General features: G+C 60.2%; 3 protein-coding genes across 4 annotated transcripts in view; 2 read left to right on the top strand and 1 right to left on the bottom strand.

Moving 5' to 3' along the window:
• Nucleotides 1–432: 432 nt before the first annotated feature.
• Nucleotides 433–3,875, top strand: GGT6 (gamma-glutamyltransferase 6). Its single transcript, XM_077165602.1, has 4 exons — nt 433–966; nt 1,592–1,794; nt 1,883–1,996; nt 2,346–3,875. The coding sequence occupies exons 1-4, from the start codon at nt 833–835 to the stop codon at nt 3,359–3,361; spliced, it is 1,467 nt and encodes a 488-aa protein (XP_077021717.1). The 5' UTR covers nt 433–832; the 3' UTR covers nt 3,362–3,875.
• A 1,524-nt stretch (nt 3,876–5,399) lies between these two features.
• On the top strand, nt 5,400–19,773 carry MYBBP1A (MYB binding protein 1a). Of its 2 annotated transcripts, XM_077165600.1 has the most exons (26): nt 5,400–5,658; nt 5,862–5,957; nt 6,594–6,677; nt 6,752–6,826; nt 6,941–7,048; nt 7,958–8,133; nt 8,261–8,428; nt 8,554–8,671; nt 10,085–10,380; nt 10,604–10,714; nt 11,324–11,449; nt 11,605–11,772; nt 11,879–11,978; nt 13,631–13,730; nt 13,827–13,978; nt 14,302–14,388; nt 14,468–14,632; nt 14,711–14,884; nt 14,983–15,140; nt 16,233–16,485; nt 16,718–16,843; nt 16,919–16,987; nt 17,384–17,497; nt 17,660–17,761; nt 18,779–18,903; nt 19,068–19,773. In XM_077165600.1, the coding sequence occupies exons 1-26, from the start codon at nt 5,452–5,454 to the stop codon at nt 19,681–19,683; spliced, it is 4,074 nt and encodes a 1,357-aa protein (XP_077021715.1). In that variant the 5' UTR covers nt 5,400–5,451; the 3' UTR covers nt 19,684–19,773. The 2 variants fall into 2 exon arrangements, 1 of the variants encoding a protein (XP_077021715.1); XR_013177807.1 differs by lacking the exon at nt 19,068–19,773 and having other exon boundaries at nt 17,384–17,559; nt 18,779–18,790.
• Nucleotides 18,593–21,965, bottom strand: part of SPNS2 (SPNS lysolipid transporter 2, sphingosine-1-phosphate) — a 38,300-nt gene continuing 34,927 nt past the window's right edge. Inside the window, exon 13 of the mRNA XM_077165601.1 lies at nt 18,593–21,823. The gene's annotated coding sequence lies outside the window, so the exon portion shown is untranslated. The remainder of the gene's footprint in view (nt 21,824–21,965) is intronic.

Genomic DNA, 21,965 nt, shown 5'->3' with positions numbered 1-21,965 from the left:
TAACAAGTTCCCCAGGGGACTTTGACACACACCAAAGCCGGAAAACCACTGTCCTTGCTTGTGAAGAGGTTGCAGAAAAGGGACATAGCTGGAGAGTGGTATAGGATTAAAGGACATTTTTTGTGGTCGTTTTAATGTAGAAAATACTTGAGGGTTTTAAAAAACTTTTTATTGAAATGCAATATGCCTACAAAGAAACTGCATGCCGTGGTGCACAGCTTGACTTTTTCACATTGGTTTTGCCCCAGAACATCCAGGATGGAAATCCCAGAGCGTAGGAACTTGGGGACTATGGACTCCCAAAAGAGGTCTGTGACGCCACCTGCTGGACAGGAAGCTGTATGACAGGCCTTGGTCCACCCAGAAATTGCTCTCTAGATGGGGGAAACCCAGCATTCAGACTGAACCTTGACCCTAGTCCAAGCCCAGACACACACCCCAACCTGAACCTAGTCACGTGATGTGCTACAAAGAAACTGTAGGGCTAACTTAAACTGCACTGTCCCCACACCAGAGTCCCGGGCTGGTATGGGGGACGCCAGGGGCCACCTGCTCCAAGGGGAGGGGGCCAGCAGGTGTCCTGGGCTGGGCTCCCCGTCACAGGGACCCACTCTGGGAACCGTGCTGTGAGAGCCCCTGGAGCCCAGGCCCGAAAAGGGCAGCCTCACAAGTGTGCTGCCTGCTCCCGCGCCCTGCCCAGACCTGTTCTAGGCTCCGCCACCCTTCCCCAAGGCCGCCTCCACCTCCCTCCCACCCTTCAGCTGGGCAGGGCCTCCCAAGACTCAGCCAGGCAGGGTGGCAGCCGAGAGGGCTGGGAGGGCGCCGGGGGCCCATGGAATCTGCAGCAGGCCCCATGCTGTACCAGAAGCTTCAGCTCCTGGAGCCGGATTTGGAGTCTGAAGAGGAAGAGGAGGAGACAGCAGAACTGCTGGTTCTACACCCCGGGGAGCCCCAGGAGTCCTCAGCGTGAGTCTGGGAGGGGTCTGGGTGCCCAGCTCCTCAGATCTGAGATCTGAGTTGGCAGGTCCCTCTCTCTGGAGCCCCTAAGGGGGACCGACAACCCCCCATGCCTGGCTCAGCCCCAGGAACTTTCTGGTTGAAATGGGGGTGGGGTTGCCACCCCAGTCCTGGCCTGGGCCGGTCAGCCAAAGATAAGTGAACCTCAAGGGGTACTGGTACCAAGCTAGCCCCTGCCGGCTGCTCTGTCCCAGCCCCCACCCCCTGGGGCAGGTGGCACCTGCTGAACAGGTTGGAACCTGGCTGCACCTGGCTGGCCCGGCTTGGCAAGGCACATCTCCTCAGCCTCTTCTCCCGTATCAACCCCCACTCAGGCCCCTCTCCCAGTTAACCCGATCCTGCCTCTCCAACCCCCTTCCTAGATGCGCCTTCTCTAGCTATCCTCAGCTCCTCCAAGCTCTTTCCCATCTCCATGTCATTGTCCCTACTGTACCCTCTGCCCGGAAACCCTTTCTCTCTGGCAAACGTGACCCCTCTCGCAAGACCAGATCCCTTTGGGAAACAGTCCCTGGTTCTCTTGGGGCTCTCTGGGGTGCCCCTCAGGGATGCTGGCTCAGGACACCCAACCCTGCAGGAAGCAGGGTGGTGGCCTGCCTGGGGCCTGGGCCCGACTAGTCGCTGCCCTGCTGCTGCTGGCCGTCGGCATCTCCTTGGCCCTGAGCAAACTCCACACCAGGGGCGGCTCTGCAGGGGGGTTGGACTCCGCGGCCCCCTGGCCCAGCGGCCACTCCCACCACCCCAGCGTGTTCCACCACGGGGCCGTCATCAGCCCGGCAGGTCAGAGCTCGCGGCGGCCCGGGACCTGGGAGGGGCAGGGGTCCCGGGTCCCTAGTCCCTTCCGGTGACAGTCGCTTCCTTGCTGCAGCCGTGTGCTCCCGCCTGGGCCGAGAGCTGCTCGTTGCCGGGGGCAATGTGGTGGACGCTGGAGTCGGAGCAGCCCTGTGCCTCGCGGTGGTGCATCCTCATGCCACGGGGTTAGGTCAGTGACCTGCGTCCCCAGAAAGCGACCCCAACCCTCGGTCTTCTCGGTGACTTGGAATGTGAGCACAGTCAGTGGCCCTGACCTCGGGGCTGGTTAGTGAGCAGGACCTAGGATTTGGGCAAATGATAATGACCCCTAGACTGTGACCTTTGACCCTAAGTATATTCATTCTTGGCCCCAGGACTGGTCATTGACCCCTGACCTCAGGCCCAGTTGGGAAGCTCAACCTCAAACAAGTCAGTGACCTTTCACTTGGGGTTGCTAAGGGACGGTGACCCCAGTCCTGGCCAGTGCTCCTGACCCCTGCGTGACCCCTTTGTTTCCACCCCCCCACCCCCGCCCTCAGGTGCCAGGTTCTGGGGCCTCTTCCACAACGGCTCCTCAGGCAACGCCACTGCCCTGACCCCAGGCCTGGCCCAGACCCTGGTCCCCGGCGTGGGGCTGCCTGCGGCTCTGCCTGCCCTGCAACTGCTGCACGCACACTTCGGCTGCCTGCCCTGGCCACAGCTGCTGGAAGGCCCCACCACGCTGGCCCAACAGGGCTTCCTGGTGGATGCATCCCTGGCAAGGGCGCTGGCAGCCCAGGACACAAAGGGCCTCTGCCCACTGCTTTGCCACGCTGATGGGACACCCCTGGGTGTAGGGACCTGGGCAACCAACCCAAGACTGGCAGCAGTGCTACGCAACACAACCCTCACCCGCACCCCAGATCCATCCAGCAATGCACTCCTGGGTCTGGTGGCCAGTGACCTGGGGCTGGAGGTGCCCTCAGCGGGCCCCATGCCCACCTTGGAGCCAGCGCTGCAGCTGCCTATGGCCCAGGGTGTTCTGTTCACCACCCCCAGCCCCTCGGCTGGCCCAGAACTGCTGGCTCTGTTGGAGGCAGCCCTAGGCTCCGGGACGCCTAGCCCTGCCCCCTGCCCACCGCTCCCACAAGCTGCTGGGACTCCCATGAGCAGCGTCCTGGCCGCCGTGGACAGCAATGGCTCTGTGCTCCTTCTCACCTCCTCGCTCAACAGCTCCTTCGGCTCCAGACACCTGTCCCCCAGCACTGGGGTTCTGCTCAGCAACCTGGTGGCCGGGCCTGCAGCAAATGCCTGGGCCTGTCCCCTCATTCTCCATGGCAGCCCGGATGACACAGAGGCGGACGTGCTGGGGCTGGTGGCTTCAGGGATCCCTGTGGCGGCCAGAACCATGGCTAGTACTTTGCTCAGACACCTGGCAGTGCTCCGGTCCCAGCAGGAACCAACGGAGAGCCCCAGCATTTGTGGCCAAGGCACCCTGCTGCAAGTGGCGGTCCACGCTGAGCATGCTCATGTCTCCAGCGTCCCCCATGGCTGCTGTCCCTTCCAGGGGTTCTAACAGGAGGAGGGTCTGGCGATGGGTAGGGATGCCTCAAGCCTGGGGCACAGCAAGCCCAGCAGCAATGCGTGCACATCTGTTACATGGTACTATGGGCTTAGGCCCCCAACCTCTGGCCTGGTTAGTGACTCTTGATCTGGTCAGTGGCCCCCAATTCCAGGCCTTGTCAATTACCTAGACGTCTAGGGCTAGCTCAGCGGATCTTCAAAGCACCCCTCCTGGATGGATTTTTTGGCTCCTCTTGCAGCTTAGGAGGCTCTGAGGTTAACAGAGCCTGGGAACTCGGTTCTAGGAAGACCAGGTAGGAGAGTGCTAAGCCTCTGGGCCCTGTCCAGCAGAGCAGGTGGATCCTGGAGTGCTGCTGGCATCTCCGCCCTCCCCTTTGGGACTCTCTGGGCCAACTCTCTCCACTGTTTCCATGGTATTTTCTTCTGGACACCGGGGCCACCCTCTGCTGATCTCTCGTGACTGGACAGGAAACAAAATAAAGATCGAATCTCCTAAACGCCAAGTACCATTCCTGCCTCTTGGCTAATTTCACATCAGTCTTTGAAGCACCTAGGTCAGGGCTTCACCCCTGGGCAGCACGGAGACCAACCCCCCCAGAAAGGGGCACAGTCTGAGTTGCTGTCTTTCAGCCCCCCCCCCCCCCCGGCTCCCTTCACCTTCTGTCTCCTAAGGCACACTATGGGCACAGTAAACCTCTTCCTTTCACTTTTGAAAACAGACAGGAGGGCAAGGAAAGAGTTGAGAGGGTGATGAGGAGGTGTCCCAGGGGCCTGGGAGCAAAAGGGGCTGGAGCTGGGCATGTAGAACCTAAAGGCTGCAGCCAACTCTGATCTTTCCCCTTAGGGCTGGGGCCACTTGGGACCACAATTCCAGAGACAGTTTCTCAGGCCAAAAAGCAGGACTAGCCAGTAGAAGCCTGTCTACCCTCTCCCACCCCCACCCCCTCCCCACAAGTTGTAAAATGCATCTCTGATTTAATCGAACCCTTCATCCCACCATCTCTTCCCTCCCCCAATAAGTCCTCCCCAGCTCAATATAGTAGCACAATCTACCCAGTTATTTTGGCTCTAAGCCTCTCTCTTCCTCTATTCCCACATCCAATCCATCACCCACCCTGATCAGCTCCTAATTGGCCGGAATCTCACCTGGGCCGGCACTACCCTCGCCCTAAACACTAGAGTCTCTAACTGGTCTCCCTGTGTCTATCATTACACTCCTACAATCCAACGCCCACCCCAGCAGCCAAAATAATCTTTTTAAAATGCAAATCTGATCCAGGCTTGCCTCTTGTAAAACCCTCTGCTGACTTTCCATCACACTCAGAATAAAACCCAAACTCCTGCTCCTGGCCTGGGGCCCCACGGGATCTGGCTTCCCTGATCCTTTGCCCCAGCTTTGAGGCCCGGGTAGCTGCAGTGCCCTCCTTCCCTGAGCTTCTCGTCCCTCTTAGATCTTCGGGCAGGGGCTCTTTCTCGTCCTGCAGCTCTCCCTGCACAGGTGCCCCCTCCTCGTGCCCTCAAATCAGCCTCGTCGAACCTATTCCACTTTCTTTTTAATTGCAATGTTTTTAATCGATGACGCATTCAGGCGTTTCCAAACTGCAAAGCCTCCCTCTGACCTGTGTGTCTGTACTTTCACTTCTTCATACTAAGTATCATTTTAAGATGTTACTTGGATACTTGTCAATCAGTGATCACCACCCCCACCCCGACCCGTGGAAGCAGTAACTTTGCTTCTATCTCTTAGCCCCGCGCGCAGCACACAGGAGCAGCTCAACAGTTTTCAAAGCACAGGGGCCCCGCGGGGAAGGATCGATTTGCTTCGCGTGTTTTCGTTTTCTGAGAAGGATCCTCAGGGGCCCGGGGAGAGGAGGGTCCCAGGGAGAGGTCAGGGTTGCCACACTGCTCTAAGAAGGTATTATCGCGGAGCAGCCCGCGTCCTCTGGCCCCGCCCCTGGTCCGCCCTGACCACGCCCATTGCCACGCCCCTGGCCACGCCTCTCCCCGGCGACCCAGTCAACGCGCATGCGCCGGGACCTGACCTGGAAGAGGCAGGCTTCAGGGCCCACGTGTTCTTGCAGCATGGCGGAGATGGACAGTCAGGACGTCGCTGAGCCCGTGGCCCCCGGGGAGGCGACGAAGAACGGCGCCCGGCCTACCGATCGCCATGACTTGCTGCAGCATAGCCGCGAATTTTTGGACTTCTTTTGGGACATTGCGAAGCCGCAGCAGGAGACGCGGCTTGAGGCCACAGAGAAACTGCTGGAGTATCTGCGCACCCGGTCTGAGGTATGGTGGCGGGGCCTGGGTCCGGGGGCCACGAAGATCCCTGTAAAGAGGTGGCGGTGGGACCCCTAGTTTGGGGGCTGGCTGGGGCTGGTACGTGGTCCCGAAACGGGAAGCCAAAGTAAGGGCGGGCTGAGGAGCGATGCTCAGCTAGGGCAGGTTAACTCGTGTCACCCGCCGCCACGAGGTCTGTGTTGGCTCCGCAGGGATCTGAGATGAAATACGCCCTGAAGCGCCTCATTAGTGGCCTCGGGATCGGGCGAGAGACCGCCCGGCCCTGCTACAGCCTGGCTCTGGCACAGGTGAGGTGCTGGCTCCTGGCCTGTGGCAAGATGCCCAGCCATGCTAGTCAGCGTGGAGGGGTCCGAAGGGGGCGGATGCCTCCGCTGTCTAGAGAGGGGTGTCAGAGGAAGAGGTTGTAGGGCTGCATGGAGTTGATAGGAACCCACCCTATCTGAGGAAAGGTTCACCACGTGTGTGTAGAGAAAAGATGCCAGCTGTGATTTGGCTGCTAAGAAGCCCAGGCAGGTGGGGTGGGAGGTTGAGCAGGTTCAGGGTGCATGGGGGGATGGAGAACTTTGAGGTAAGTTCCCTTACTTCTGCAAGGTTCGTGGGCGCTCAGCTGGCCGTAGGCCGTCTCTGGAACTTGGATGAGTGGAAGGGCAATAAAGGAGGCTGTGGGGGGAGTCCAGAGCAGACTTTTGGGGACAGGGTGTCGAGCAATCTAGAGGGCAGGGAGATGAGGTTCAGCCCCATTTGAGCAGCAGTGATCTTTCACTGCTTAGTGGGATGCAGCTTCAGAGGCATCCTTGGGGGTGGGATTAGGGACCCAAGGCCTTTTGGCAGAAGTTGAAGGGAGAAGGGGGAGGAGGCCAGGATCTGGGATATGGCTGGGCTGCTCCCTGAGCCTCTCTCCCTCCTGTCACCACTCCTGGCAGCTGTTACAGTCTTTCGAGAGCATCCCCCTCTGCGGTGTCCTGCAGCAGCTAGAAGAAGCCCATGGCCTGCGGAAGGTGAAGAAGGTGAGTGGGGCTCATGACAGCAGAGGTTGGGGAGCACTTGGGCACTTCTCACCAGTGCCTGGGATCCTTTCTAGGCTCTAGTGAGATCCGCTCTCTTCGCAAACCTGTTTGGGGTGCTGGCGCTCTTTCAGTCAGGCCGGCTGGTGAAGGTAAGATTTGGGGACCGGGAGAGTCTCTCACCTGGGGCACCAGGACCGGCCTGGGAGTGGCGGGGCGTAGTCGCATGCCCTGCTCACACCATCTGCTCCTCTGTGTGGTGCCAGGACCAGGAGGCACTGATGAAGTCGGTGAAGCTGCTGCAGATCCTGGCCCAGCACCACAACCACCTGCAGGAGCAGCCCCAGAAGGTGCTGGTGGACGTCCTCTCCCAGGTGCGGGCTCGCTGGCCAGACGGCCTTGGGCAACTCTTCCCCCCCACCGCCATATAGAAACCTTAAGGAAGTGAATGTGTCAGGCCACCCTAGAGTGGCACTGTCTGATAGAGAGAAAAAGACAAGCCACATATGTAGTTTGAAATTTCCTAGTAACTGCATCAGAAAAGCAAAAGGAAATGGGCAATGAATCTTGATGCATTTCAGGTTCTTGTAAACCACTGTGTCTGAGAAGTCTAACATCTGAACATGTAATCAACATAAAGAGAGTTTACTGATACGTTTTACACTCCTTTTGTCATACTGAGTCTTCAGAATCCGGCATGCAGTTTGCACTTACATCAGATTTCAATTCAGTCTCATCACATTGAAGTAGTCGGTAACCACCTGTGGCTGTGGCTGCCACATTTGACAGCACAGCTCTAGGACAGTGCCTGGCACGTGGCAAGGATTACGTATGTGCTTGTTGTTGCTGCTAGTTTGAGTAGGGACTGCACCACTCTGCGAAACTGAAGTAGGCTGGTACTTGGACCCTCTGGAGGCTGAGAAAGGGGCAGGAGGCTGGCACAGCCCAGGCCAGGGTTTTCTGTACAACCCCAGCTCTTCCACTGGTTCTTAGCTAAGACTCTTTGGATAAGAAAGGGGCTGGTTCTCTGAAAGCAAAAACAGAGGAATTATCAAAAGGGTGGTCCTGGGCTAATGTAATCAGCCTCCGTTGGATGCTTATTAAAAACCTAGCTTTCTGGGACTTCGAAGTTTGAAATTTTTTAGCAAGTGCTCTTTGATGGTTCCAAGGCACAGCAAGGCATATGGTGGCTGTCCCACCTCAGACTGTGCCAGGGACTGTCCCAGGAGCCTGGCAGGTAGAGAGGCTAAAGGTGCTGTGCGTGAGCTGTCCCCACCCCCCAGGTCCCAGAGGCCACACTGCAGGAGATCCTGCCAAAGGTCCTCAAGGCTGACCTGAGTGTGGTGCTCAGCTCCCCCGAGCACCTGGAGCTCTTCCTCTTGGCCCGGCGGAAGGTGCCTGCGAAGCTGGAGAAGCTGCTGGGACCTGTCAACCTGTTCTCAGATGAGAATCTTCCCAGGTTTGTGTGAGAGGTGGGGAGGGTTGGCTCTCAGAGGCTTCTGGAGCTGTCATGGCGTCTGGGGGTGGCCCTTCTCTGTTAGGTGGGTACCCTGACACCCCCCCACCACCACCACCCCCCTCTGTAGGCTGGTGAACGTGCTGAAGGTGGCCGCCGCCTCTGTGAAGAAGGAGCGCAAGCTGCCCTCCGTGGCGCTGGACCTGCTGCGCCTGGCACTCCAGGAGGACCAGTTCCCGCGGTTCTGGAAGGAAGTGGTGGAACAAGGGCTGCTGAAGAAACAGTTCTGGCCGGCCAGGTGCGCGCGGCCCATGTCCCATCTGGCCCTCCTCTCCCTGGCTGTGAAGCGGGAGTGGGACAGTGGTCCTGAGTTCCACCTGGGCAGCCGGGGACTCTAACCAGGCTCTGTCCCACGCCCCTTAGCTACCTGTGCTTTCGCCTGCTGGGCACAGCCCTGCCCCTGCTGTCCAAGGAGCAGCTGCAGCTGGTGATGCGGGGAGACTTGATCCGCCATTATGGGGAGCACTTGATCACGGCCAAGGTGGGTGACCCACGTGCAGCTCAGCGCTGCCAGGGAGGGCTGCTGCCTTCCAAGAAGAGGGAGGTGCTGCTTCTGGAAAGGGGCATTGGTTGCTCTTTGCTCTGACATCAAGCGTCCTGGTCTGGGGTGGGCAAACTGAGCTGCTGTTGGGAGGGTCCTGGGACCCAGGTGTCCCTTCCATCTGGGAAAGGTGGGCCACCTGAGCCCTCTCTCCTCTCCTCCCCCTCTGAATGGAATCCTGGCAAGGTCAGGCCCTTCCGCCCTAGACCCCCTTAGCAGAGCAGTGTACATCCTGTGCTCTGTGCGGTGCTCCCTCTGCCCCCAGCTGGTGCTATAATAGTGACAGTTGTCATTGTCACTAATGTTAAAAGCGTTTTCCACATGCCCTACTATAAGCTGCATGCCCAACAGGAGAATCTAGTCGTGGTTAAGTGCCTCGCGGAGTCCAGGGGCAGACTGCCAGGTCCCAAGCCTGACTTCACCGCTTATTAACTGTGTGACCTTGCATAAGTTGCTTACCTCCCCTGTGCCTCACCTCCCCATCTATAAAGCAAAGTGAACAGTAGCTTCCTCAAAGGGCAGGGATGAAGATTAAGTGAGCTAATAAATACAAAATACCTGCCTGGTACGTAATAAGTGCTGTAGTGTTTGCTGGTCTCGCTCTCTCAGTCTTTACAGCTGATTTCAGAAAGCTGGCATTCCCCTCTGATGGGTTAAGGACCAGGCTCAGAGTACCGAGTGGTGGTTAAGAGCCTGATGGCCCCAAGGCCAGACTGACCAGTTCCAAATCCCATTTCTGCCCCTTATGAGCCCCAGGACCCTGAGAAAGTTACCTCTAAGCTTTTTTTTTTTTTTTTTTTGCCTCTTTGTCCTTATCTATAAAATGATGTTAATAGTGACCAAGCTCAAAGGGCTGTTAGGAAGATTCCACAAGCTCTGCACACACACAAAGAGTTTATGGTGTGCTGCCTGGCTGGTGGTGAACCTGTCAGGAGGTGTTGGTTTGCATCCCCAAATGACAGAGCTAGAAACTGGCAGAAGCAGGGCTTAAACCTAGGTCAGTCCGAGGATCCCATCTGTAGCCTTACCTGCTGCTCTGCCCTGCCTCAGGCTGGCCTGATCCAGTGAGAGGTGGGAAGGAAGGGACTTCTGGAGCCAGAGGTGCAGGGGCTGGAGTCAGGCGTGGGGGAGGGGTCCTTGGTCCCAGGCAGAAGCATTGGGATGACCTGGAGCCACTACAAGTTTATGAACAATGGAATGGAGAGGATTCTAGGCTCAGCCTGGTTGTGTGCACAGAGGAGGAGGGGCTTCCTGGACCTCAGTTTAACCTGCTGTGGAAGGGATTGGTGGGCCCGCCTGGACTGGTCACCCCACAGCCGGGTCCCCTGCCAACACCACGCCTGGCTCTTGCAGCTCCCAGACCGGTTCAAGTTTGCCCCGGAGATGGATGAGTACGTGGGCAGCTTCCTGGAGGGCTGCCGGGAAGACCCTGAGCGGCAGCTGGCCTTGCTGGTTGCCTTCTCGTCCCTCACCAACCAGGGCCACCCGGTCGTGCCCACCTTCTGGCGGGTCGTGCGGTGCCTGAGTCCCCGTGCCCTCCGGGACTACGTGGCCTGGCTGCGGGACATGTTTCTCCAGCCTGACCTAGACGCCTTGGTCGACTTCAGCACCAGCAACCAGAAGAAAAGCCAGGACACCTCGCTGCACATGTGAGTGGGCCCAGGGGGCGGGCCCTGGACTTGGCCTCCCAGGGTGTGGGGGCTGGTGGAGGTGGCGGGGGGGTGTTCAGACCTGGAAGGGAAGGGGGACGAAAGAAGCCCGTGGTCTCCTTTTGTGCAGTCCCAGCTGGTGGCTGGGGCGGGCTGGCTGGGGTGCCTTTTTTTTTTTGTTCCCTCTAAATGGCCCCCGTTTCCCCGGCTCTGCTGCCCCCAGGCCTGAGCGATCTGTGTTCCGGCTTCGAAAGTGGATCATCCTCCGCCTGGTGAGCATCGTGGAGGACTCTCAGGTGGAGAAGGAGGAGGACTTGATCGAGGAGGTAGCCAGGTGCGCCCCGTGCTCATGCCTCAACTCCCCCCAGGAGGGGCGGCCGAGGAATGGGGCCCATGGCTGGTCCTAGTGTGGGCCCCCTAGAGCCGAAGGAGGCCTTCGGGTAGAGGCGTCAGTGGGAAGCAGACAAGCCGTTCCTGCTCCTTAGGCACAAGGGGGTTTAGAGAAATTCCTCGTGCCCGGGAGAGGAAGAGTCCCCCGAAGCACAATGTCACAGAGCCCTGAAAGGCTCAGGCTGCCTCCGAGTGTCCTGAGGGCAGCCTTGGCACACTGGCCTTGCCAGGGAGGCCTCTTTCCCAACACTTGTGCCCAGGCACACAGCCGCGTGCTCGTTTAGCCTTACCACCGTCCTGGTGGGGCTCCCTTAGTCCAATTCTTGCAGAATTGGAGGCATGATTTTGCGGTGACTACTCGGCTGGCATCTTCCCTGGTTCAAAGTGGAAGGGCTCTGGTTCCCTCCCCCCAGCTGGCTTGCAGTCCTGAGAAATGGCCCCTTAGGTCACACCCACCAGCTCCATTCCCCTGTGATGCCATCTGGGAGGGGAGCCTGCCACCCTGGCTGGTGCTGTCCGACACTGAGGCCAGTCGCTCTCCTGCCCACCCCAGGTTCTGTTTGTTCCACTCATTCTTTGAAACAAAGAAGCCCACGTCCCAAATCCCAGAGACTGCACAACAGTTCTCCTTCCCTTTGGACAGCCGGGCCCGAGAGGTCGTCAGCAATGCTTTCTTCAGGTGAGCCCTGGGCCACCGGGGAGGTGGGGAGAGTTACAGAGGCCCGATGCGTTCCAGTGGTTGGAGGGCAGGGGCACCGAGCCCTGGGGTGGGTGGGGGGAGGCAGCCAGGGCCCGAGTCCAGCCCCGTGACCCCGCTTCCCACCCCTCACCCAGTCTGCTGCAGGCCCTTGGCATGCACTCCAGGCAAGCGCCGACCCAGACCCAGGAGGGGCAGCCCTGGTCCCGCCGCCTGGTGCAGTTCGCGGGCACGCTGCTGAGCCACACCCGCAACGTGACCTCTGTGACGGCCTTCACCCCGCAGCAGCGCCAAGCCTGGGACCGGTGAGCTGGTGGCTTTCCAGGGCGTGGGCGGGTCCCTCGGTGGTGGTGGGGGGGGGGCCTGGCACTGGCAGCAGTGGCCTGAGGCCATGCCTCTCCCTCATGCCAGGATGCTGCAGACCCTGAAGGAGCTGGAGGCCCACTCCTCGGAGGTCAAGGTCACTGCCTTCCAGCACCTGCTGCTCCTGGTGGGCATCCACCTTTTCAAGGTACGGCCTGCCCGGAACGGTGGGGCTATCGGCTCAGAGTCCTGAAGCATCACACACTCCTTCCGAGGGGCTTGCTGACTGTGGGGCGGCCACAGAAGGCACTGGGGAGTCAGTGCTGGGAGGTTTCCTAGACTGACCTGGTTGTGGATGGATTTCTGCCACCCAGGGGCAAGTCAGTCCATCACCTAGAAGGCACCAGCCAGCGCCCTGGGCTTTCTGGGCAGGTCTCTTGTGATCTCCACCCCTTTGAAGCGGACATTCCTTCTCTCTTTTGACAGCTGTGGTGGATGGGGTGGGGGATGAGGCTTAAAGGCCGAGTAACTTGCCCTGGACTGCACAGCTAGCAGCTGGGATTCAAACATAGGCTGTGGCATGCTGTCCCACGGGGCCTCCCAGAAATGTCCTTTACTGGCCAGAGGTGGTGGAGGTAAAGGGGATGTGCTGCTTTTCCATAGGGGAGGCCCACTCTGGCAGGCCTATCACCCTGGGGTGGGCATGGGGTGAGGCATTTCTTCCATCCTTCAGTACTCCATGAATATGGAATCCCAACTTTTCTATTGAGCTCGTACCCACGGGGAATCAGTGGTAATGGGCTGAGGCTAGTGTTGGTTGGTTCTTTGTCCCATTGTTTTTATCACATTTTATATTCACACACCTAGTAAGGGTTCCCGTACACAGTGACGTCTCCCTTTCCATGTTTTTCACCGAGAAGTTTGAACAGCTCTAAAAGCCATTGCTAGGAAGCCTCTTAACCCTGGTGCTTTCTTCTTGACGTTGAACCCTGATTTCATAGGAGGTTTTCCTCTCGCATTGCACAGGGGGCTTCAGGTGGTAGGACGCCTGAGTAGGATAGGCTCTGGCTCCCTGCTGGCCTCTTGGCTGTGAGGTGTTTTGCTTCCAAGCTCAGCGTGTGGGGAGCGGTGGCCGGTGGTTGGCCACGATGCCCCTTTCGATCCTTGTCTTTGGGCCCTGGTGATTCTAAGACATGTGCGGAGCAGACCCTGGCGTCTCCTGGCTGGATTTGAACAGAGGAGGCTGCAGTTCGGGGTGTGAAACCCAGGATGAAGGAGCACAGCTCAGAGAAGGGCTCTCCCTTCTGGCCGCCCCCCTGCCACCCCTGGCCTAAACACTGAAGGTGCCAACTGCACTGTGTGGGAAAAGTTCTTGTTTTAGGCATCGCATGTCACAACAGGATGTTTTCAAAATGCCTCCCTAACTCAAGTCTGGGCTTTTCCCGAGCAGGATGGGTTTCAGTTGGTTTAAATTTTAATTTAGTTTAGTCGACATAAACCAAGTTCATTGAAACTAGTGGTTTTAAATGCTGTCTTTGTAATGCCAAGCCAGATGTGGGGGAACAATCTAATATTGTGAGTCGGTCGGTCTGGGACCTGCCAGCGTCCTTGTCAGGCTCAGCCTCTGTGTCCAGTGGGAACATCGGGCTTCCGTGTTCCCTGAGGGCTCCTGTGTTCCCCGAGGGCTCCCAGGTGCTGTGGCTGCAGGTCAGGTGCGAAGAAGACCTCTGAGGTCTGGGTCCTCTGTTCCGGATCGTGAGGTGGTTGGTGCTTCAAGGCCACGTGACTAACCCTTCACCTGGCCCAGTAAAGCCTGGGAGTGGGGCCTGGCCCCTGACTTGTCCCCTACCCTGCCCGCAGTTCCCTGCAGAGAGCTGCGACCTCCTGGGTGACATCCAGACCTGCATCCACAAGAGCCTGGAGGGGAAAATTCGCTGGACCCGCTCCAAGGCTGTTGTTGGTGGGTCTTCACCTCTGCAGCGGGGTCGGGGGCATGTCTTGGCAGGGACCTGGAATGGGGGTGCCCTGCCCAGGCTCAGCCTCCTCCTGCCTGCAGGCTCCCAGGAACCCCCATGGGTGGAGGTGCTGGTAGAGATCCTGCTGGCCCTGCTGGCCCAGCCCAGCCACCTGATGCGCCAGGTGGCCCGGAGCGTGTTCAGCCACATCTGCTCCCACCTGACTCCACGTGCCCTGCAGCTAATCCTGGACGTGAGTGGCCCTCACCCTCCTCCCCACGGCTCTGCAGGGGTGGGGGTGCCTCAGTCAAACTCTGTTGCTGTGCAGGCTTCTTCCCGGGGATCCTGAAACGGGTTTGGGCCTCAAGAGGCAGGAAGCTCTGTTGAGGAGAGCACTGAATCCTGGCCATTTGAGAATATGACCTTCTCTCCTGGGCTCCATTTTCCTCCCCGAATCAGGGCCCTTCGACCAACACTGAGCAGGGATGTGGTCAGCAAAGGGCAACGGGAGGGTCTGGTGAGCTGAGGAAGGTTAAGGGGCCCCAGATGGGTCAGTGGCTCTGGCATCCTTCGCAGGTGCTGGACCCCGAGAAGAGCCAGGATGAGGACGACAGCTTGGTGGTCACGGATGATTCTGACGAGAAGGAGCTGGAGAATGTGAAGGTACCTGTCGACGGGGCAGGCAGTGGCCGCAGACACCTGGGCAGTGCGGGGAAGTGACAGGCCGCCCACCCGTCCACAGGACTCAGATGGCTCAGACAGCAAGGACGGCGAGGAGGAGGAGGAGGAGGAGAGCGACCAGGAGAGCGACCAGGGGGAAGAGAGCGACGAAGAGGCCCGAGATTGTGATGTGGACCAGGGCTTCCGGGAGCAGCTGATGGCCGTGCTGCAGGCAGGGAAGGCCCTGGTGAGCTGGAGCGGGGCTGGGGGGTGTCCGTCTGGGCCCACCGGGGACCAGGCTCACAGCCAGGCGTCTGTCCCTCAGGGCGGGGCGGACAGCGACGAGGAAGAGGAGGAGCTGGGCGACGAGGCCATGATGGCCCTGGACCAGAGCCTCGCCAGCCTCTTCGCCCAGCAGAAGCTGCGCATCCAGGCCCGGAAGGACGAGAGGAGCAAGCTGCAGAAGGAGAGGGTGCTGCGGCGGGACTTCCAGATCAGGGTGAGCCCGCGTGCCGCCTGCCCCGCCGCCCCACGCCTTCCCTGGCCCCTCACTCCGGCCCTTGAGCTCTCAGCTGAGCCCACCCGCCCTGGCCACAGGTGCTGGACCTGATCGAGGTGCTGGTGACGAGGCAGCCCGATCACCCGCTGGTCCTGGAGCTGCTCGAGCCGCTGCTGACCATCATCCGCCGCAGCATGCGCGCCAGCAGCGCCAAGCAGGAGCAGGACTTCCTGCACAAGACGGCCCGCATCTTCACGTGAGTGACAGCGCCGTGGCGCGCCTGGGAGGGGGGCGGGCGATCCACGCCCTCTCAGGACACGAGCCGGCCAGGTGCTCCGCGAAGCCGGGGAGGCGGGATCCTAAGCCCGGGCGCCGGGCTGCAGGCTCACCGTTCAGCCCACGGCACATGCCAGGCCTCGGGCGTCATTCTCTGGACACTCGTGGCGCTGCCGTGTGCTAGCGCCAGGGGGCGCCCATGGCCCTGTCGTTGCCCTCACAGAGTTCAGAGTTGTTGGGCAGGCAGACTGGTCACCAGGCAGTGGCCGTCCTGAGAGTGGGCTGGAAGGGGGTAAGTGTAGAAGACAGTAGGGGGCAAGTGAGATAGTACTGAGGCACCATGAAGGACTCCTGGGAGAAGAGGCAGGGGCCCAGGGGGCTGCAGAGTGAATGGGAGCTGATCCACTGGGAGACCCTGGCTGAAACCTAAGGCAAACGGAGGCAGAAGAGCCCCCAGGGACCTGGTCCTAGCAGTATAGGGAGCCAAGGGGTGTCTCCAGCTAGCACGTGGCGGAGGGTGGATGGTATGGGGGGGCCTGCAGAAATGGGCTGCAGTTTGGAGGGGACTGTCTAGAGGCCAGGAGCCCCGCAGGGGGTGATGCCTTCTCAAGCTCATAGTGGGGGTGGGGACAAAGGTTCAGAGACTTGGGGTGCCAGATATACAGATATGGAAGGATGGGGACATGTGGCTCACAGGGCCAGCCCAAGCTCACGCTTTCTCAATTACTTCTCCCCACCGCCTGCTTTGACAAAGTCTGAGGTCTGTGCTTCTCACCCCCACTCTGTTTCCAGCCCTGTGGGGGCACAGAGGTTCTGAGCACAGAGGCACTGTCTCACTTTACCCAGGGCCTGAAGGCCAGTGCCCTACGAGAGATGGGTGCAGGCAGACAGCCGGGGCCCATGAAGCAGCTCCACCCCAGAGCCCTTTCCCCTCTGGCTGGGCCTCTCTCACATCAAATCCCTGTTCTCCTGTGAAATGGGACTGAGGATCCCTGCTCTTGCAGCTGGCTCTGCTTGGCTGGGAGCAGGGGTGAGGAGGAGAGTCTGACCTCTCTGCCCCTTCCCCTCCCAGGCACCACCTGTGCCGTGCCCGCCATTACTGTCGAGACTTGGGCAGCCAGGTGGAGGCGCTGCACGCCCAGGTGGGGCGGCTGGTGCAGCAGGCCGGCCGCCAGGCAGACTCTTCTGTCGCCCTCTACTACTTCAACGGCTCCCTCTACCTGCTCCGCGTCTTGAAGGGCAACGCCACCGACAGCTCAGCCCTCAAGACCCCGAAGAAGCAGAAGGCCAGCGGGGACACCAATGCCAAGTGCAAGGGCCCAGAGGTGAGTAGGGCCTTGCCCTGGAGAGCTGGAGGAGGCTCTCCCGCTTTGGGCCGGAGACCTGGGGGCCGAGAGAAGAGCAGCTCACAGCCAGCCAGCCGGGGTGGAGAGCTGCCCAGTTCACAGGCAGGAGATCGAGGCCAAATCTTCAGCCTTCTAAGGGCAGTCCAGGGCCTGCTCCCATTCCGGGGATGCCCCTCCCTGGCACGTAACTAGCTCTTCTCCCCTGGGCCAGGCTACCACCTGCTTGGACTTGAGCCTGGTGACCCCAGCCTACTCGTCAGCGCTGAGCTCCTTCCTGACCAAGCGCAACAGCCCGCTCACCATGCCCATGTTCCTGAGCCTTTTCTCCCGGCACCCGGTGAGTGTGGGCTGTCCTGCCCCGGGAGCCCCTGCCCGCACCAGCCCTGCCTCACGGCCCCGGCTGTCCCCCCAGATGCTGTGTAAGAACCTGCTCCCAATCCTGGTCCAGCATGTGACGGGCACAGCACGGCCCCGCCAGCAGGTGAGCGACTTCCCGGGGCCCAAGAGGTCCCCACTGCTGTGCTGCCCTGGCTGGCCCCTCCCACCAAACCCGAGCCTTTCAGCCCCGTCCTGAGGGCTCCTACCCCGGCCCACCCAGAGGAGGCCCCTGGCAGCATCTGTGTAGTTTCCGCAGCTGACAGAGGCAGCCTGGGCAGGTGGGACAGGGTGGCTGGGAGGTCAGAAGGAGATTGCACAAGCCGGGAATCTCAGGCTGAGGTCCTTGCTGCTGCTCCCCAGCCTTCAGTGTCCCCACCTGCTTAGCCACAGGGATGGGAGCCCAGACAGACGGGACCTGCAGCAGCAGCCAGCCCCCTGCACACGGCCTGGCTCATCAGGCCCCCTCGTGGCGACCACATCCTCACCTGCCTCCCCCCAGGCCCAGGCCTGCCTGCTGCTCCAGAAGGCCGTGTCCATGCGGGAGCTGAGGCTGTGCTTTGAGAACCCTGAGTGGGAAAAGCTGATTGGCCAGATCCTGGCGAAGGTCACCGAGGTAACGGCCTCAGAGCCCCCCTGCTACTGACCCCGTCAGAAACAGTACTCTGGGGACCAAGGGTGAGATTCGGGGGTCTCCCCAGGAGACATTTCCTCCTTAGTCTTCCAAGGGGGTTGGCGAATCTTCCTGAGCGCCTCGGCCTTGCCCTCTCCTCCCTAGAACCTGCAGACGCTGGGGCAGGCGCAGGCCAAGGCGGAGCAGCAGAGGGAGCTGTCCTTCCTGGAGCTGCTGGTCACCCTCCTCAGGACTGTGCGTCGCCAGGTGGGGCAGGGCCCCGAGCCTGGGCTCCGCGTGGGGAGGGCGTCATGTTGGGGTTCCAGGTCGGACCAGGGGGTGTGGCGCAGGCACAGGAACCAGGTTGAGCAAAGACTCAGGTGGGGAGATGTGGGGTAAAGGCTTTGGGTGAGGGGTCTGGGTTTTTTTATTTGGGTGTTTAGAGCCTCCGATGACAGGGAAGGAGGTGGGAGGGGAGTGGCCACACCTGTGCCTGGCTGGCGTGGGGGTGAAAGGTGCTGCGCTCCAGGCGGAAAGCTAGAGAAGGGGCTGGAGGCTGGGCAGCAGTTGGGAAGGAACCCAGCATGACTCCAGGTTTCCAGGCCTGGGGAAGGGGCATTGGCGGCTTCACCGGGAGGAAAGGAGGGGTGTCTGGGGAGCCGGTTGAGTTCGGGGCGTGTCTGCACATCTGCAGTCTGACTCAGGGGAAGGTTGGGGAGTCCTTGATGTAGATACTGGCTGAAGCCCAAGTGGAGGTGAGCTGGCCAAGAGGTGGGAGCGCTGGGAACGTGCCTTGCCAAACCACAACATTTAAGGGGCAGGCAGAACAGAGGAGTACACAGAGTGGTGGTGAGAAAGCCAGGAGAGAGAGTTGTCTTGGATGCCAAAGAACCATTGCAGAAATAGCCTGTCATTCAGTAGGTGGCCAGGAGGGCAAGCCAGCAAGAGGGGCTTTGGCAACCCTAAGGTCTCTTAATGACGTCCTCAAGGTGGAAGGGTCGGGTCCCCCGCTGGAGCAGGGGAGGGAGGGAGGGAGGGATGAGACAGCGGAGATGGGGCCTTGTGGAGATCTCACTGTGAAAAGGAGACGGACACAGCACCTGGGGGCAGGGTGGGGGTAGGGCTCTTTTTTTTTTTCCCTGCTAAGGTGGGAGAGAATGATTTACAGGCAAGGGGAGGTGGGAGTCAACAGAACGGCAGGGACCGTGCAAGGGTGAGGTCTGGGGGCCTGGAGGGGGCTGCCTCCCACCGCTGCTGCAGCCGCGGCCTTTCCTCTGTTTGCAGAATCTGGCCGTGGACCTGACCGCCATCCTGGGCATGCTGCGGGGCCTGCAGCAGGGGGAGCACCCCACGGGCTCCAGCCGCCTCTACGACCTCTACTGGCAGGCCCTGAGGTTCCTGGGCGTCCGGTACGTCAGGGGTGGAGGTCCTCCCCCACTTGAGAGAGGGCTGGGAAGGCCCTCTGGCTGCACACGCTCAGATGGGGGAGTGGCTGGGGCCCCCCAGGACCCCGGAGGTGGCAGTCACTCGGGCCTTCGCGGGGGCCTTTCACTCCTTGCTCTCTTCTTCCCAGGCGCCCCAAGTCAGAGAAGAAGGATGCCAAGGAAGTCACCAGTGCCCCCCAGAGCCCCGTTAGCCTGAAGCGGAAGAAGAAGGGATTCCTGCCGGAGACCAAGAAGCGCAAAAAACGCAAGCCAGAGGGAACCCCAGAGCCGGAGGCCGGGCCTGCAGCCCCCAGTGGGGAGCAGACGCCCAGCATGGGCAAGAAAAAAAGGAGGAGGAGGAAAAGGACGAAGGCCAAGGTCCCAGCCCAGTCCCAGGTGAACGGGGGGCCTGCTGCCAAGAGCCCTGCCATGGACCCCAGCACCCTAGCCACCCCTGCCACGGGCCCCGGCACCCCAGCCATTCTCACCACAAGCCCCAGCATCCCGGCTAAGACCCTAAAGCTACGGAAGAAACATCAGAAGCAGTCCCAGGTGAATGGAGTCACTCCCGCGGCCACCGAGGGCCCTGCCGATCAAAAGCAGCTTCAGAAGGTTCATCCCAAAAAGGGGAGATCGGGCAGGTTGCCCCAGTCCTCCCCACCACAGAAAAGGTCAAGGCTGTCTTTGGCCAACGGGAGCCCCAGCCTCCTCCAGAGTGGAGCCAAGAAAAAGAAAGCACAGGTGAAAAAGGGGCGAAAGCCCTGAGGGCAGGCCTTGCACCCTGGCCCCACCTCCGTCGGCCCTAGAGACTCCTATTTTTTTCACCATAATTTTAATAAACAAGCCACAGTCTAAGCCACTACTTTCTGACCTGGGGCGCGGGGTGGAAACGTGGTCCTGCTGTCACAAGCAGTGTCTGTACTGGTTTCCGTTTGGTCCTAATGGGATACAGACCCCTGGTCCTGGGCTCGGGCTGTCTCTGCCTCTAACTGGCCAGGTTCTGAGCCCACAGAATGCTTGACCTCTGTGGGCTGGCGCCTTGTTTCCTGCGGCTTCATGGGCCAGGTCCAGGGATCTGGTGCTGTGGCAGCCGCCATGTGCCGAGGCCTGTGTCCCGTGCTGGTGCAACAGAACATCCCGCGCCACCTGTCTCCCACTCTGGCCCGGCCCAGTGGGGCCACTCCTCTCATGTCCCCACCCCAGGCCTCTTGGCTGCAGGAGCTACCAGGGTGTGATTTAAATAGGTTTATTTCTTCATTTACAAGAGGAATATATTTGGCTTCTCTTAGACTCTGAGATTCACAATCAGCAGCTCTAAAAAATAAAGGAGCAGTTTGGCTTCCGGAAGGAAGAGGAGGCAACACTTGGACCTGGTTCTTGTACAACAAGAAAACATTGCTGGGGCCCCAGCTGAGGCTGGGGTGGGGGTGCAGGCCAGGCTGGTCTTTGGGGGACATCACCCCCACCCCTAGCGTTAGGCCCTCGGATGCCCCAGAGCACGGTGGGGAGTGGGCATTCCACTAGCTTACACACCACGGAAGCCAGGGCCGGCCAGCGACTAAGGGACGGAAAGAGCATTGTCCAGACGGACCCTCATGTCCTGCTGGCAACAAGGACCTCGCAGAGCAGGGCCACCCAAATTCCAGCAGGTGTGCCGCAGTGACGAGTTCCTCCAGGGAGCTGGAGGGCCTGTGTGGGGTTGGCAGCTGCACACCAGTATGGGATGCAAGGAGAGTGGCTTGTTTGCACGCACAAACAGGAGTAGGTGTGATCAGGCTGGGGTGAAGGCCTGGGCCCCCCAGGGTATGCTAGGAAGAGTAGCAGAGTATGTAAGTGTGTATGAAATCAGCAACAGTGAAAGCCCAGAGGTGGTTCTGGGGTGTCAGCCTATCTGGGGGCCCTGGGGTAGGGGGATGGGGGGTGTTTTTCCTCTAACAAGTTCATTCCCTAGGGCAGGAAGCTCTGGATGACTGCTTCCTCTGGCAGCCAGAGTCTTGGCTACCGGCCCCGTGGATTCTGGGAACGGTCTCCTGGGCCCAGCCCCTGGAAGAGGGGTGGGAGGAGGGATTCCTGACTTCTGGCGGGATCGGGAGTGCGGCAAAGACAAAGTGAAAGTTGCCCCAGGGATTGCAGGGATCCCCCAAGGATCAGCCTGGTGGCTACTTCTGAGTGGAGACAGGAAAGTGCAGCTGCCACGAGCCTTCCCCTGTTGGTGTCAGCTCCCTGCCTGGGGCGGTCCCCACCTGGCTGGGCAGCCCGGGGTGTCCTCTGGAGTAACCAGCCAGTCTGCGGCAGCCCCGGGCTGGGAAGTGCTCAGTGGCTTGGGTGTGCAGCTCTGCCTGCCATGGCTGAGTCCGACCTCCCCAAGGGTGGAGGCCCAGCTGAGGGGCATGGTCCCCATACTCCAGGCCCACTGGGGAAACTCAGCCTGAGCTGCCTCCGTGAGGCCTGGGCCGCCCCCTCTCTGGGCAGCCCAGGAGCTGTTGGATCTTCAAAGCTGCAGAAAATGCCTTGCCCTGCAGGCTGCGTGGGAAAGTCCAGCCCCCTGGCCCCACGGTCCAGGGAGGGCAGGGACTTGCCCAAGATCACACAAACTGGTGCCAGGCCAGGCTCTCTCCATACACCCACTTGGGGTTGTCTTCTCCCTCGGCCCCAGGGGCCCTGCAGCCCAAATCCAGGGCTGGGAATCTGTCCAACCACCTGGCTCCAGCAGATGCAGCCTTCCAAGTTAATCGAGGACACAGCCTCTTGAAGCCAGGGCCCTTCAGCAGTTCCAGACCAGAGAGGGTGGGTGCCCAGCTGTGGGTCACACAGAAAGCTTTGGGACAACCCAGCAGGTCCGGGATGCCGTAGGACACCTCCCAGACCAGGTAGGAGCAGGAGTTCTTCACTGTCCCAGCAGCACCTGGTGGGGGTCGGGGGGGACAGTCAGAGGTCAGGGTTTGGGGGGGCATCGTCCCAGGGCTTTGCTCCTCTCCTCACTTCCCTTGCTGTTTAGAGAAACGCCTTTTTCCATGTCCTGGGGGAGCTGGCAGGCAAGGGGTATG

This window comes from Tamandua tetradactyla, chromosome 6 (genome assembly GCF_023851605.1).
Source record: "Tamandua tetradactyla isolate mTamTet1 chromosome 6, mTamTet1.pri, whole genome shotgun sequence".
Taxonomy (NCBI): domain Eukaryota; kingdom Metazoa; phylum Chordata; class Mammalia; order Pilosa; family Myrmecophagidae; genus Tamandua; species Tamandua tetradactyla.
The sequence above is the reverse complement of the archived record's forward strand: the minus strand, read 5'-3'. Positions and strand labels throughout refer to the sequence as shown.